This window comes from Hyperoodon ampullatus (assembly GCF_949752795.1).
Source record: "Hyperoodon ampullatus genome assembly, chromosome: 17".
Lineage (NCBI taxonomy): Eukaryota > Metazoa > Chordata > Mammalia > Artiodactyla > Ziphiidae > Hyperoodon > Hyperoodon ampullatus.
Window position 1 is genome coordinate 43,046,533 of NC_136930.1, and position 17,894 is coordinate 43,064,426.

Consider the following 17,894-nt stretch of genomic DNA (forward strand, 5'->3'; position numbering starts at 1 on the left):
GCCTCAGAAGCTGGAAAAGGCAAGGAAATGGATTTTCCCCTAGAGTGTTCAGAAGGAATGCAGCCCTGCATACCCATTTTAGATTTCTAACCTTTTAACTGTAAGAGAATTAATTCATGTTGATTTAAGCCACTTAGTTTGTGGTAATTTATTACAGCAACAATAGGAACTAATGCAGTATTAATTCTGAAGAATCTATGTAGGTTGCTTGCATATCCCTTCCCTAACATGTCTTGGCAAGTGGTAGTGGCCTTCTACCCTGGGATCAATCAGGTCATGCTTCGTAATCGACCATTTGGTAATCCCTGCTCTTATAACTGTGTACAACAATGACGTTAGGATCATTATGATCTGAATGCCACTGAGATAACTGGAATAATCCAGTCACTAGTACTTACTCAGTCAAACCTTTAATGGGAACTGCAGTCTACTATAGTTGATCTGCTTCAGAGTTCAGAGCAGATCAGGCAAACACAAGATAAGGACTTTCCTAAAGCAGGGTCCTCTTAAGGTTCTTAAGACTTATAGTGACCTAAAACATATGGAGCAGCCAAAGACCTGTGCCCCATCAGACTTTTAAGAGGCTCTCTAGAGGATATCCAGCATCATATCTAGCAGCTATCACATTCAGATATGAATGTCTAAGTGGCATCTGACTAAAGACCATAGAATTTGTTAACTGAGCAGGCTGTTCGGAACAGCCAGCCCCTTACACTAGCATAAGGTATCTTTTACGTAAATCAATATTATTATAATAAAATAAATATTATTATTATTCATTCCTCTAAAAGTATAAATTACATTTAAATATTTATTTCAGGCTTTCTGCTGGTGCTTAGATGACCCAAACTAATATTCTATAATTTGGTTTTAAAACTATTGAAAAATAAAAAAGTAGAAATACCTTTGATGTCTTCCAGGATCCTTAAGAACTTTTAACCTCTCAATATCCATCCACAGCCACCAATATCTCTCCCCTAATGTACCTTTTATAAATTTCTTAAATCTTTCGAACTCCCTTCTATTGCCAATGTCATAAGTTTTGTGAGAAATACACCAATTAGCCCTGCTTTCTAGTCCAACGCTCTCAGTTTTTGAAACTGCTTGTGCTAACATGTCTTCTGACTTTTCCTTTAGTGTTTCACTCAGCAAAACATTCTTGCCAGAGGTAGTCCCCAAACACTCATCAAATACCACTTCTGTTACATTTCTGAAATTTATATAATCTGGGCTTTCTCTAAGTGGTGCTCCGAGAATTTGATGAATTGCCACTCTCAAAATAAAGTTTATATAAGATCTTAAAAATTCTTCACATGTTGAGAAATGCAATGTCAGGCTTTCATCAACATCCTGTTGCTTTTCAAGGTATGTCCTCAGAAGAGCTTGAGAAGGAGTGTCTTGCAGAGATACAGACCCATCTTCTTCAAATTCGGAAATTAACCTAGTGGTTGTAGATGGGCTCTTTTTCGTCCTGGGGTGAACTCCATCATCAAAGATAAAACCCTCTGTATTAAATCATAAAAGGCTATTAGATCAGATATAAATGTAAAAGTTTTCTTTTAATTATTAACTAGATGTTATAGAGCTAGGATGGCAAATGGGTTTATCATCGGTAGTGACTGCAGGTACCAGTATCATGAGGAGTCTAAGGCTACATCTGGGATCAGTAGAGAAAAAAACTGCCAACAGGGATTAGCCATGTCTTCCCTGGACATGAAAGGGGATATTGGTGGCAGATGAATTAAATATTTGATATCCTTAATAAAGAGTATCTTCAAAAAGACATTATACACTTTTAAAATGTAATATTCCAGGCTGAAAATGTCAACATACAAAGGCCAAATCTATTAAAGAATTAGAATGTGTACATCAAACAACTGTATGTACTTTAATATTTCATGTTGTATGGTAAAATAAAATTAGCTGCCATAGGTGATGAGATGATAGATGAACAGACCAGAACTGGAGTCATACTAACAAGTAAAAAAATTCACTATTTTATCAGAAAGATTCAATTACTACTATACTTACAACCTATCATTAAAATTACAAAATTGCATAAGGCCCTTGTGAAGACTTACAGATACAAATGGATTGCTTTTACACTTTTTCTAAAGATATAGTCTAGCCCCTATTCTTCTGTCTTTCAGAAATCAGTGAAATATCTGATATCAGTGCTTTATTTCACATGGCAAATCTACCCCTTGCAAAGCCGTGGATCAGGAAAACCCTGATCCATGTGTCCCACTCTCAGTTTTCTCAGTAATAGATTTCAAGTCTCAATGAACTGGAAATGTTTCATTACAATTTTAATTGAAAATAAATATACTAAACTTCCCCAAAATTGAGATTAGACTTTTGTAAACCTGTGAAAGGATACTGGGTATACACTCAACCCCACAGACTTGGAGGTAAAGTGCAAGCCTGGCACTTCTGCTCACTGCCTTCCTGCTATCCTTTCTCTTCCTGCTTACTAACGTCACTCTCCAATTTTCTATTTTACTCTTTGGGGAAAATAGTAAGAAATCTATAAATTCAGCAATTTCCAATTAGGAAGATGATTTTCCCCTTTACCTAGATTTGGGTTCAATCCTAGAGAATCCAGACTTATCACCTCCAGAGGTTGCTTATACTTTTCAAAGGAATTATGTAAGAATTGTTAGTGAATTGCTGAGTTCCCCCCCAATCACATTGCAAGATATTTTTTCCCTCTAGCAATATCATATTTAATTACTCCCATTTCTGGAAGGTTCCCTTTATTTATGAAAAGTTTGTATCACCCACAAAAGTTCCCCACAGTAGAAATTATCTGCTTTTCAAGGTGAGAAACAGTCTGAACTTCAAAACAGAAGGAAAACTCAAGTTCCATAAATCACTATTTACTTTGGGGAGAAGAGAAAGGTTGCACCCACTTCATTTCAAAGGCTTAATAATAAGAATTTGTAAACTGTGACAGGAAATAATGACAAGACAAATATTTATTGACTGTACATTAGGTACAAAGCACTAAGCATTTTCTATACATTCAGAATATATGCATCATTAGTTTAATCTTACAGATGACAAAAGCAAAGCTCCCAGAAGTGGAATAATTTGCAGAAGTCACAAACTAATAAGTATCAGAGTTGGGTTCTAAACCCATCCTCTTTTTACTATATCAGGTTGTCTCTTGAAAAACAGTAGAAAGTGGTGTTGCAGGGGAGATAATTTTTTCTTCCACCCAGTAAGTGTTGTACTGTAAGTTTAGAATAACAACAGAAGATGTAAAAAGGAGTTCTGAGGTCATTCTTGTCCTTTTCTGCTTACCAGAAACAGATGAAATAACTGGTGATCCAATTTTGTTGTGGAATACACAAGAAGGTAATGAAAAGGTTGATACTGTTTGCTGACTTTGTTTTGCTAATGCAAACCAATCTTTTGTTTGAGTATAGGAGGCCTAGGAAGAAAGGAGCACATTTGTTTAACATAAGATTAGCAGTATTCCAGTCATGAATCTGGACAAGTAATTATGATAATATTCATTTGCATAGTGCAATATGTAAAGGAAAAATTATGCCGTGAAAGAAAAGAATGTTGTACACAGAAAAACTCATTAGCTGAGAATAATGGTAAGGAAATTTCAATTCAGATTATTTTCATATTAGATGATCAAAGGAAAGAAATGAGCTCACTACCCATCAAATTCTTCACTCTTCCACCAGAAGCATGCAATCCTACTTCCTGGATTCACTACAAACTCATACCATCTAACTTTAACTTGGCAGTCACCACGGCTCACCAGTCTTTGGATGCATCTTTTGCCAGCTACTCCCATTCACAACTTTCCCAGTTATTTCATGCCCCCAATTCTGTCTGGCCTGGCTCAGTGTTTTTAACAACTCCTCCCTAATAGGACAAAAACTTAACTCTCAGTAGCACTGGAAACCTCTCCATGCTCAACTTCCCCTTTACCTTAGATTCAGTTTTCACAACTTCGCTTGGATTGGATGCTTCCTGAAGGCTGATTCCTGACTCGCCTGCCCCTGGATGGAGCCTTCAATGTTTCCTTTCTTTTGTGTACTCCTGAGCCAGCTGACCCAATTCTCAACCTGACACACAGCTTCTAGAACCCCAGTCCTAAGAAACTCCATCTCAGATTTCCTGGGAAGATTCTTCTTCCTGCTTTTAGTCATGTCCTAACCTACTCTTCTAGGATAATCCAGCTTGTTCAACAGAAGCAGAAAAGGGAGTGTCCAGCATTACTCTCATTTCTCCTTTCTCCAACCTGGTTGGCCCTTAGCCTAAGGAACACTCACAGAGGAGGCAAAGCTCAAATGGAATAGAATTGTTCCAACTATTATGCAGAATTAGCAGGGTAAGTCAGGCCACACAGTAAGACTAAAAGCAAGAGAAAGAAATATCAGGTGCCATTGGTGTACTCACTGCCCCTCTTAGAAGTAAGGTTTCCTTGGTAGATAAAAGCTTTGAATCTAATTGCCTTTTGTTTCCTCTTTTCCTTCCTCTAAAACCAAGTCATTTATTACTAATTACATGTTCATTCAACATATTTATTGAACGACTACTCTATTACAAGTAGTATCCTAAGCACTGAGAGAAGACCAAAATAATTAAGGAACTTTCAAGGAATAGAGAGAGACCAATATACAAGAGTCCTTGCTATTTCAACTGCACAGAAAAGATGAGAGAGTAGAAGACAGGGGAGAAAGAAGTAGTTAGCCAGACATAAAAGCAGTTAACTATTCTACTTTGTACTCTTAAAAGATGGGTCAATTGTTTGTGTTTAGATGGTATAACTGAAGACTCAAAGAAGTATTACCAATTATCATATGGATTAATCCCTATCTATAGTCATGGTTTAGTGATTTAAGGGCCCAGAGAAAACTGAATCCTCAAAGTTTAAAGGCTATTAAAAAAATATACAGTTCAAGTATTGCTCAAGTCGACAGAAATGAGCTTTTTCCATCACAGAAAATAGTAAAAGTAAACTAGCTTGGATTTTTATTCTCTTATATTTGATTAAATTTACCTGTAAGGAATCAGAATTTATTCCCCTAGATTGATTCTTTCCTTTGTATGTTTATTGGCCCCTACTATCAGTATATTTTTTGACATCCCTAACATTATTATAACATATGGGTTAAGATAAAAAATAAACACCTAAAAATAAATATAAGAGAAAAGAAAAATGTGTCTTCAGTACATCCCTGAGCATTATTCAGAGGAAATAATGGGACTGGCATAATTTTTTAACATTTTTGCCAAATATTGCTGATAGAACTGTCAAACTACAAAATTAAATAGGAGCTTACACATGAAAAAAATGTTCAAACAAGATAGGATAAGGATATTCATTCCAACAGAGATGGCAAATAGTTTTTCTCTTGTATGACATCTTTGATCACTTGGAAGTGCCTGCCTAGAATGCTGTGTTGAAAAAGAATTTGGAGCCAAGTCCTAGCTCAGCAGGAAAATTGCCATAATTGATTAGCAATCTCTGTCATAAATGCAAACTAGGAGAATAGCAACACATGGGTAACATATTTGCAATTCCTGGTTTTGTAAAGAACTGTGTATTAGAAATGTCTTCCCAGAGAGACGATCTGATAATTAGAAGCTAAAGAGAAGCAGAATACGTGACCCCAAAATATGCTGTGGCATTGTGGATTATTGTGAGCTGAAGGAGATCACGACCCAGCAGACTCAAGAAAAACACTTACCTCTCCTTTAACTACCTAAAAGAATTTACATAGGGGGTCTGGCTCAGAGACAGCCAGCACCAGAGATAACTTTTATCTGAATGACCGACCTATCTATATGGCAGGTAAACATCTAATTACCAAACATCTGGTCTTCTTAGAGTCCTGTGAATTACCCTCCTCCACTTTGAAGCCCCAGGCCCCTACCCCATTCCTTAGCTCAGGATGGCATATATGCCTCAACTGCCCAACTTGCTCTTGGGTCTTATATTCTTATAGGGCTCTCGTACATACTAAATTACATTTGTTTTTTCCTGTTACCCTGTCTTATGTCATTTTTTTTTTTAATAGACCAGCCAAAGAAGGAAAATTTTTCCACCCTGGCAGAGGCAAAGATCAAACAACAGTTTTCACTAAACTGTGATTCCCCAAAAGGACATCTGATTCTAGGTTAGATCTCTTCAAACGTACCCATACCACCCAACATTATCCAAGTGTGAAGGGCAAATTTATCTGATAACAGCTAAACAATCATGCATTTTATTACTGAAGAATAATCTTGACAATAGGGAAGAGAAGGCCCAATTTATTGTTGTTTTGTACAAAAATTACAGATTCCAAATAATAAAAAATTTGGAATGAACAATGAAACCCTTGCTTCCCAGGTGACATTGGGGATGTTCTTCAATTTTGCATTTTTCCTTTGTACACATGAGGATAATAATTCTAATTACATTTCAGGTGGAAGAGTGTAGGGCAAATAAGTCAGCATAAATCCAAAAGAATATTTGCTAAATCTACTTTAGAAGTATTTGAAATCATTTTCCTATTCAAGTGGTACAAATGGAATTCATATCCCTAAAATGAGAAGTTTCACTGAAGTGCCAAGACACAAAGAAACACTCACACTTTTACCTCGCCAAGAGAAATGTAGAACTTTTTCATAATTATAACATCATCTTCTTCAACAGGAGGAGGTGGTGGACTGGTTGGTTTTTTCAGGACCCAGGGAGAAAAATCTGCACCTAATGTGATATTCATGCCTGATTCACTCCATCTTACTTGTGAAACCAATTTGGCTAACCTGCATTTCAGAAATCATACAAACTAGAAATAAGTTTCAAATATGGTAAAATTCAGAAAAAAAACTAAAATTTTGTTTTATGTATTCAAATCAATCTCCCGTCCTAACTCTGCAGGATGTTTCTCTCAGGATCTGCTAAAATTAATGGCTTATTCATAGAATTACTAATTAATAATTATTCTGTTGCAATTTATTTTATTTATTTAAAAAAACATTTGTTCTAAGCAAAAGTCAAATTTTAGTAAAACTTCAGAATGTTTAGGTACTTAAACTTTAGAAGTCAGGGAGCATAAAAGAAAAACATGGCCCTGCACGACAACATTCTGTCTTTTTTATGACACTCATATTCATTTTTTAACACCCTGAACATAAATACCTTTACAGAAGTAGAAAAAAATTTTAAATATAATAATCAAAGAAGCAGAATTGAAATACATTTATTAGGTACTGTTTCTACAAAATCTCTTTGCAAAAGTTAAGTGATTTTTACCAATGCTCTATCTTACACTATATAGCAAGTGGAATATAAACTCAAATGAGTTTAAAGGTATACAATTTTATTAAGAAAGTACAGAAAAATTATTTTTGGTGAAAAAAATCATTTAAAAATATGTATATTGATGGGATAACAATACCTGTATTCAAAGTAGCAATCACTTTCCAGAAATGCTGGAAGTCTTTCTTTTTTGACCCAGTGAATACCTTGTTCACGATTGAGACACTATTAGAGGACAAGTGAAAAAGAAAAAGTGTGTCAAAGAAATTCACCATTCAGGACAATGATGGCCTAATCACTAGAGCAATATTACCTCTAGCTCTTACAGGGAGCCCTGCCTGTACCTTCTGTTTGGACGGGAAAGAGTAAGAACCCTGAGTCACAAGTACTTCTTCAATTCTCTCAACAACCCTATATCAACTATTATCTATGTTTTACAGATTAACAAGCTGAATCCAGAAAACTTAAGTAACTTACTGAGAGAGAAAGAGTGACAAAAAATTCAGTCTCAGTATTTTCACAGTCATAAAATGGGTGAAAAATAATCACAAACAGAAAAAGAACTAACCAGAAAACTTGGTAAGACTGCTAGAGTGACTGCAAGCCTTTGTCCTTCCAATTTTAGGAAATTTTGTTAAATATTTAACATCACCAGGCATTATCATTGAAGATACCAAGGTTAACAAGAAAGAGAAGGCCCTTCCTTTAAGGAGTTTGAAGATAATTCAATAAGCAATAATAACAGAGTGCTGTAAGCACCAGAAGTTCAGGATTCTGTGGGAGGCCACATGGGCATGAAAACCAGCAAAGGTTTCCCACAGAACATGACTGGGGGTGCGGGAGGACAGAGTCAAGATGGAGGAATAGGAGGATGTGGAGTTCGCCTCTCCCCACAAGTACATCAAGGATACATCTACAAATAGAACAATTCTCACAGAGCACCTGCTGAACACTAGCAGAGGACCTTGGACACCTAAAAGGGCAAGAAAAATTCCCACGCAACTGGGTAGGACTTAAGAAAGAAAAAAAGAAGAGGAAACAGGACGGGACCTGCACCCCTGCATGGGAGCTCAAGGAGAAGAGAGGTTCCCACACTCAGGGAAGCCCCCTCACCGGTGGGGAGACCAGCTGGGACAGAGAGGGAGCTTCAGGGGCTCAGAGGAGAGGGCAGCAACCAGTATGTGGCGGACAGGACAGAGTAAGACGACATGGATGGTCCAGATGGTCCGTGCCGCAGCCCTGAGCTCCCCAGACCGAGTCCTGTGTCTGCTGGTGCGGAGCGAGGTTGCATGCTGGACATGGGGTCTGGAGAGTGGACTCAAGGAGGGGACAGCTGCTGGCTGTGAAGGGACAGCCTGAAGGGACGGGAGTAAAGAGCTCCACAATTGGGAATGTTCATGGAAGAAGCCCAGGCCACCACAGAAGCGGAGTGCCATTGTTGAGTGGCACGCAAGGGGTGAGGCCACCATTGCAGCCCCCTTCCCCATGCACTGGCCCCTGCCTCCGGGGGCACTAGGATGGTCACCTGCCTGAGCAGGCTTGCGTGCCCCACCTGTCACCGCCTCCACCCCCGCCCACCTGGGTGGGTGCATGTGCTCTGGGACAGCCTGAAGAGCAGATGCCAGTGGGAGGAACACATACAGAGGTGGGGCTGAAACCACAGCTGAGCCCCAGGGGCAATGCAACTAAGGAAGAAGAGATGAAATCTCTCCTTCAGGCTGCAGGGACCACGGATTTACACCCCCGCTGTCGGCATTGTAAACTCAGCAACTGAGGAACGTCCAAATGGATGAGTGCTCCCGTAGCTGAGACGGGTCTAGCTTTAGCAGCTGTGGGCTTTGTGGGCACGTACACACAGGGATTGGACCAGGCCAGAATCTGAGCTGCCTCCACAGCTACCACAGTGGGTCCAGGTACACAACTACTGCAGTCCTGGGATATGACTTCGGTGGATCTGCACTGGTGGCCTGGTGAAAACAACACCTGAGAGACGCCAGGGCCAACTGCCGGCATACCCACAGTTAAGGGGGTGCTGAGAGCAGTTCGAACAACAGTGCAATTTGTGAGCCAATACAATGAGTGAAAAGTGACACAACAGAGTTCACTCACAGGTGAACAGCTCCAGAGGAGGAAAACTCAGTGGCTTCTCTCCCAGTGGGAGTGCTCCAATCTCACCTACTGCATACCGCAGATTAGAAACACAGCTCAGAAAAAGATCTGAGGGCCTCTACTACAACAACTAGGGAGCAGACCCTGCCCCTGACAGGGAATTAACCACAGAGCAAAGAGGAGGCTCCGTTCAATATCCAGTGCAGGCTTAGGTCACCACAACATCAGTCACACCTCCTATCAAGGGGATAACGGCCAGCATACACTGAGGAAAGAGGTAGCAGACATCCATACTAAAAACAGCCCTTGCACCAAAAAATATTAAACACACAGAGACTACATAGGGACATTCCCACATAAAAATAGCCCTTCAAGACAGTCTCAGGGTCAGGCATTAGGAGGAAGAACCCCTGAGTGCAGGAGTTCCACTGGAAGGGCTGGAAGAAACAGACACTCTACTCTTGGAGGGTGCACACAAGACCTCGTGTGTGCTGGGACAGAGAACAAAGCAATACCTCCACAGGAATCACAGCTAGACCTAACTAGGGTCTGAGAGGGTTTCCTGGGGAGGTGGGGGTTGGCTGTAGCTCAGTGTCGGGGCAGGAACACTGGTGGTGGAGGTGGGGCTTTGTGGGCACCAGAGAATACTGGACCCCAGAGAATACTGATCAGTGTGAGCTCTCCTGTAGGTCTCCACTTTGCACTAAGACCTGGCCACACCCAACAGCCTACAGGCTGCAGAGCTGGAATGCTTCAGACCAAACAACCAGCAGGACAGGAGCACAGCCCCACCCATCAGCACACAGGCTGCTTAAAGTCATACTGAGCTCATAGCTACCTCAAAACACACCCCTTGTCACAACCCTGCCCATCAGATGGACAAGGCCCAGCTCCACTCACCAGAGGGCAAGCACCAGTCCCTCCCACCAGGAAGCCTGCCTAAGCCTTTGGACCAACCTCACCCACCAGGGGGCAGACACCAGAAGCAATAAGAACTATGGTCCTGCAGCCTGTGGAAAGGAGACCACAAACACAGAAAGTTCAACAAAATTAGATGACAGATAAATATGTTGCCCAAAAAGGAACAAGATAAAGCCACATAAGAACAACTAAATGAAGAGGAGATAGGCAATCTACCTGAAAAAGAATTCACAGTAATGATAGTAAAGATGATCCAAGATCTCAGAAAAAGAATGGAAGCACAGATCAAGAAGACACACGAAAAGTTTAACAAGGAGCTAGAAGATATAAAGAACAAACAAACAGATGAACAATACAATAACTAAAATGACAAAGCACACTACAAGGGATCAGTAGCAGAGTAACTGAGGCAAAGGAACGAATAAGTGAGCTGGAACACAGAGTGGTGGAAATCACTGCCACAAAACAGAATAAAGAAAAAAGAATGAAAAGAAATGAGGACAGTCTCAGAGACCTCTGGGACAACATTAAACGCACCAACATTCATTTTATAGGGTCCCAGAAGGAGAAGAGAAAGAAAAAGGACCTGAGGAAATTTTTGAAGATATTATAGCCAAAAATTTCCCTAACATGAGAAAGGAAACACTCAAGTCCAGAAAGTGCAGAGAGTCCCATACAGGATGAACCCAAGGAAGAAAATGCCTAGACACATACTAATGAAACTGACAAAAATTAAAGACAAAGAAAAAATATTAAGAGCAACAAGGAAAAAGTAACAAATAACATACAAGGGAATCTCCATGAGGTTATCAGCTGATTTTTAAGCCATAAACTCTGCAGGCCAGAAGGGAATGGCACAATATATTTCAAGCGATGAAAGGGAAAAACCTACAACAAAGAATACTCTACCCAGCAAGGTTCTCTTTCAGATTCAACAGAAAAAACAAAAGCTTTACAGACAAGCAAAAGCTAAGAGAATTCAGCACCACCAAACAAGCTTTACAACAAATGCTAAAGGAACTTCTCTAGGTGGGAAAGAGACCAGCAACTTAAAACAACCTTGTACCTAAATAGACCGCTGTATCAAAACCTCATGGGAACAGCAAACCCCAAAACTGCAATAGATACACAAACAAAAAAGAAAAGGCAACCCAAACACAATACCAAAGATAGTCATCAAATTACAAGAGAAGAGAACAAAAGAGGAAGGGAAGAAAAAAAGACCTACAAAAACAAATCCAAAACAAATAAGAAAATGTCATTCGGAACATACATATCAATAATTACCTTAAATGTAAAAGGATTAAATGTTCCAAACAAAAGATACAGACTGGCTAAAAACAAGACCCATATATATGCTGTCTACAAGAAACCCATTTCAGACCTAGGGACACAAACAGACTGAAAGTGAGGGGATGGAAAAAGGTATTCCATGCAAATGGAAACTGAACATTATGGGATTAGAAATCAATTACAGGAAATAAAACTGTAAAAAACACAAACATGTAGAGACTAAATAATATGTTACTAAACAACCAATGGACACCAAAGAAATAAAAAATACCTAGAGACAAATGACAATGAAAACACAATGATCCAAAACCTATGGGATGCAGCAAAAGCAGTTCTAAGAGGGCAGTGTATAGCTATACAAGCCTACCTCAAAGAACAAGGAAAACCTCAAAAAAAAAAAAAAAAGGTCTAACCTTACACCTAAAGCAACTAGAGAAAGAGAACAAATAAAACCCAAAGTTAGCAGAAGGAAAGAAATCATAAAGATCAGAGCAGAAATAAATGAAATAGAGACAAAGAAAACAGTAGATAAGATCAATGAAACTACAAGCTGGTTCTTTGAAAAGATAAACAAATTGATAAACCTTTAGCCAAACTCATCAAAAAAAAAAAAAAGAAGATGGCTCAAATCAATAAAATTAGAAATGAACAAGGAGAAGTTATAACTGACATCACGGAAATACAAAGGATCATAAGAGTCTACTACAAGCAACTATATGCCAATAAAATGGACAGCCTAGAGGAAATGGACAAATTCTTAGAAAGGTACAACCCTCCAAGACTGAACCAGGAGGAAATAGAAAATATGAACAGACCAATCGCAAGTACTGAAATTGAAACTGTAATTTAAAAACTTCCAACACACAGAGGTCCAGAACTAGATGTCTTCACAGGGGAATTCTATCAAACATTTAGAGAAGAGTTAACAGCTATCCTTCTGAAACTCTTCCAAAAAACTGCAGATGAGGGAACACTCCCAAGGTCATCCATGAGGCCACCATCACCCTGATACCAAAACCAGACAAAGATACAACAATAAGAGAAGATTACAGGCCAATATCACTGATGAACATTGACACAAAAATCCTCAACAAAATACTAGCAAACAGAATCCAACAACACATTAAAAGGATCATACACCATGATCAAGTGGAATTTATCCCAGGGATGCAAGGATTCTTCAATATACACAAATCAATCAATGTGATATACCACATTAACAAACTGAAGAATAAAAACCATACGAGCATCTCAATAGATTCAGAAAAAGCTTTTGACAAAATTCAACACCCATTTATGACAAAAACTCTCCAGAAAGTGGGCATAGAGAGAACCTACCTCAACATAATAAGGGCCATATATAACAAACCCACAGCAAACATCATTCTCAATGGTGAAAAACTGAAACCATCTCCTCTAAGATCAGGAACAAGACAAGGATGTCCACTCTCACCACTTTTACTCAACATAGTTTTGGAAGTCCTGGCCAGGGCAATCAGAGAAGAATAAGAAATTAAAGGAATCTAAATTCAAAAAGAAGTAAAACCATCACTGTTTGCAGATGACATGATGCTATACATAGAAAATCCTAAAGATGCTACCAGAAAACAACTAGAGCTCATCAATGAATTTGGTAAAGTTTCAGGTTACAAAATTAATGTGCAGAAATCTCTTGCATTCCTGTAAACTTACAATGAAAGATCAGAAAGAGAAATTAAGCAAACAATCCCCCGTTCACCACTGCAACAAAAAGAATAAAATACCTAGGAATAAACCTACCTAAGGAGGTAAAAGACTCAGAAGACTATAAGACACTGATGAAAGAAATCAAAGATGACACAAACAGATGGAGAGATATACCATTTTCTTGGATTGGAAGAATCAATATTATCAAAATGACTATACTACCCAAAGCAATCTACATATTCAATGCAATCCCTATGAAACTACCAATGGCATTTTTCACAGAACTAGAACAAAAAATTTTTAAATTTGTATGGAAACACGAAAGACCCCAAAGAGCCACAGCAATCTTGAGAAAGAAAAAAGGAGCTGGAGAAATCAAGCTCCCTGACTTCAGACTATACTATAAAGCTACAGTAATCAAAACAGTATGGTACTGGCACAAAAACTGAAATATAGATCAATGGAACAGGATAGAAAGTCCATAGATAAACCCATACACCTATGGCCAACTAATCTATGACAAAGGAGGCAAGAATACACAAAGGAGAAAAGACAGTTCTTCAATAAGTGGTGCTGGGAAAACTGGACAGCCACATGTAAAAGGATGAAATTAGAACACTCCCTAACACCATACACAAAAATAAACTCAAAATGGATTAAAGACCTAAATGTAAGGCCGATACTATAAAACTCTTAGAGGAAAACATAGAACACTCTCTGACATAAATTGCAGAAATATCTTTTTGGATCCACCTTCTAGAGTAATGAAAATAAAAACAAAAATAAACAAATGGATGTAATAAAACTTAAAAGCATTTGCACAGCAAAGAAAACCATAAATGAGACAAAAAGACAACCAACAGAGTGGGAGAAAATATTTGCAAACCTAAGTGACCAACACGGCATTAACCTCCAAAATATACAAACAGCTCATGCAGCTCAATAACAAAAAACAAACATCCCAGTCAAAAAATGGGGAGGACATCTAAATAGAAATTTCTCCAAAGAAGATATACAGATGGCCAAAAAGGCACATGAAAAGATGCTGAACATCACTAATTATCAGAGAAATGCAAATCAAAACTACAGTGAGGTATCACCTCACACTGGTCAGAATAGCCATCAACAAAACATCTACAAACAGTAAATGCTGGGGAGGGTGTGGAGAAAAGGGAACCCTTCTACACTGTTGGTGGGAATGCAAATTGGTACAGTCACTATGGAGAACAGTATGGAGTTTCCTTAACAAACTAAAAATAGAGCTACCATGCCATCCAGCAATCCCACTCCTGGGCATAAACCCTGAGAAGACCATAATTCAAAAAGATACATGCATCCCAATGTTCGCTGCAGCATTATTTACAATATCCAGGACTGGAAGCAACCTAAATGTCCATTGGCTGAAGAAGAGATAAAGAAGATGTGGTACATATATGCAATGGAATATTACTCAGCCATTAAAAAAGAATGAAACAATGCCATTTGCAGCCACATGTATGGACCTAGAGATTGTCATATGACAGTCAGACAGAGAAGGACAAATATCATATGATATCACTTATATGTGGAATCTAAAAAAATGGTACAAATGAACTTATTTAAAAAACAGAAATAGAGTCATAGATGTAGAAACAGTTTTATGGTTATGGGGGGGAGGGGGAAAGGATAAACTGAGAGATTGGGATTGACATATACACACTACTATTATATATAAAATAGATGACTAATAAGGACCTACTGTATAGCACAGGGAACTCTACTCAATACTCTGTAATGACCTATATGAGAAAAGAATTTGAAAAAGAATACTTGTATATGTATAACTGAATCACTCTGCTGTACACCTGAAACTAACACAACATTGTTAATCAACTATACTCCAATAAAATTTTTTAAAAATTATAATTGACTGGAAGCATGATTAGCTAGGTTGAAGAGGGAAGCAGGAAAGAAATAAAGATAAGTTTAGTTTAACAGATCACAGGGTAAGATTTGAGAGATGGAGGGAGGAAGGCTGGAGAAGTAGGCAGGGCCCTGATTATGAGTAGTCTTTTAAATAACATTATGGAGTTTAGATTTTATCTTGAGGTTGTGAGGGCCACATGAATTTACAGAAGAGTTACTAAGTTGCTATTCATCCTAAGACATTTATACACTATTGTTTCTATTTTGTCTTATATTCACTTTTTCCAGAATTCTAATCAATGCCAGTACCTTGGACACTAAACAAATGCTAATAATAAGTAAAACAACCAATAAAGTACACATTTCAGTGAGGCAAATGTGTCTGCACTATGTGGCTTCCATTGACTGTCTACTAAAGCAAAAATTTTGCTGTGATATTAATGTCAGAGTCAACGCAGACCACTGCTATCTCCTTTGAGGAAATAGCAGGCTCACACAGCAGTGCTGCCACTATCTGAGAAGCTGATGTTCTTGGGGGTGCACCTGTGCTCAGCAATGTTGACACGTGGCACCAAGTCATTAGGCTCCCCAGGACTGGAAAACTGAGCAAACAATGGTTTCCTCCTGTTTAGCCAAAAACACCCACTTGCCTTCACCGAAGACTATCTTCTGGGTACTGAAAGAATAGAAGAAACTTTGGAAACAGCCAGCACCTGAACACTAGCATCTTGTTGACTGTTTCACTGCTTATCAGTGAGATCTGAAGGACATTTGGATCTTGAATAAGAAGGATTCCACATATGCTACACACTGACAACCAACCACACAGGAGTCCTGAATTCTCATGAGCAATGTATTCAATGTATCACAGAGACACCAGACCGCACATAAAAATCGACATAAACACTTGAGGAATTCTACAAGGCCATGGAACTAGTCAGTTCATACAAAATCAGTTTGCATAATATTTACCAAATGAACAGTTCACCTATAACTCTCTCCTTTTTGTATGTTTTGCATCTATTTGATCTAAAAATTAAGTGAAAAGTATAAAAAAATAAAATCAAAATTGAAGAAAAGTCTTTAATCAAACTGCTAAAAAATCCTTTCAAGGTGTTTTTAAGTAACTAAAATATAAAGACCAAAAAGATAAAAAACAACCCTGGAACCATAGAAGGATAAATTAATAAATACTATAAGAGACACAAAAATAATTTACCTAAAATAAAATTATTTAATCCTTAAAACTAAAAAAAAATGTTAATAAAGAAAAACAGATAATCAAAAGGTTAGGGGAAACTGGCTGTCGGTAAATCATTCTAGAACTACTTCCAATTAGCCATACACAAGCTCTTTAAACTGTCACCAGGATTAGATTAATAAAAATTATATTTAGATGTACGAGCAACTAAATAAAGCATGGCTATCTGCCAATGGACTAGATTTTCTGTCTAGTCATTTATTGAAGTATAAATTACATAGAGTAAAATCCATCCTTTTTAGTACACAGTGCTACAATTTTGACAATTACATACAGTCATGTAACCATGACTACAATCAAGATGTAGAATAGTTCCAACAGCTCCAAACTTCCTCATGACACTTTGCAGTCAATGACCCCCTCTAACCCCAGGCCCTGGCAACCACTGACAGGTTCTCTATATAGTTTTGCCTTTCCCAGAATGTCATATAAATGGAATCAATATAGTATGTAGCCTTTGACTCTGGCTTCTTTCATTTAGCATAATGCATGTGAGACTTATCTATGTTCTTCCATGGATCACTAGTCCATTCCTCTTCATTGCTGAGTAGTACTCCACTGTACTGATGAACCACATTTTATTTATCCATTCCCAGTAAGGAAATTTGGGTTGTTTCTAGCTTTTGGTGATTATAATAAAACAACTAGAGACATTCACATACAGGTTTTTATGTGAACATAACTGTCTATTTCTCTTGGGTTAATATATAGGAATAAGACAGATAGGTAGTATGGTATGTGTTTAACTTAGGAAGAACTGCCAAACTGTTTTCCCAAATGTAATTTGCATTAACATTTAAGAGTTCTAGATGCTCTACATCCTGGCTAGCATTTTGTATTGTCAATATTTGTTTGTTGTTTATTTTGTACATCATAATAGGTGAGTAGAAAAAGTTCATTGTGATGTGTGTATGTGCGAACACTTTTTTTTAATAACAGCTTTGAAATATAGCTTACGTTTCACACAACTCATCCATTTAAAGTATAAGCCAATGATTTTAGTATATTCAGAAACCATCACCACAAATTTAGAACATTTTCATCACCCTCTCCAAAAAACCCATACCCATTAGCAATCACTCTCCATTCATTCCAACTCCTCCACCTCACCTCCCAATTTTGAATGCACTTCCCTTATGACTAAAGATGTTGAGCATCTTTTCATATGTGTACTGGTCATTTTTACATCTTCTTTGGAGAAATATCTATTCAGATCCTTTGACCATTTTTAAATTGGGTAGCCCTTTTATTGTTGAGTTGTAAGAGCTCTTTACACAGCCTAGATACACAGTCCTTATCAGATATATGATTGGCAAATATTTTCTCCCATTCTGTGGGTTGTCTTTTCACTTTCTTTAGACCATAAAAGTTTTTTTTTTTTACTTTGAGTATAATTGCTTCACAATGGTGTGTTAGTTTCTGCTTTATAACAAAGTGAATCAG

At 38.0% G+C, this 17,894-nt stretch overlaps 1 protein-coding gene across 1 annotated transcript in view; it reads right to left on the reverse strand.

Moving 5' to 3' along the window:
* The window catches only part of RGS22 (regulator of G protein signaling 22), a gene marked incomplete at its 3' end in the record, with an annotated part of 163,358 nt that overhangs the window by 113,476 nt on the left and 31,988 nt on the right, over positions 1-17,894 (reverse strand). Inside the window, exons 5-8 of the mRNA XM_079722154.1 lie at positions 7,416-7,501; positions 6,612-6,780; positions 3,307-3,436; positions 905-1,505 (exon numbers count right to left, since the gene is read on the reverse strand). Coding sequence (XP_079578280.1) covers positions 905-1,505; positions 3,307-3,436; positions 6,612-6,780; positions 7,416-7,501 — 986 coding nt within the window. The remainder of the gene's footprint in view (positions 1-904; positions 1,506-3,306; positions 3,437-6,611; positions 6,781-7,415; positions 7,502-17,894) is intronic.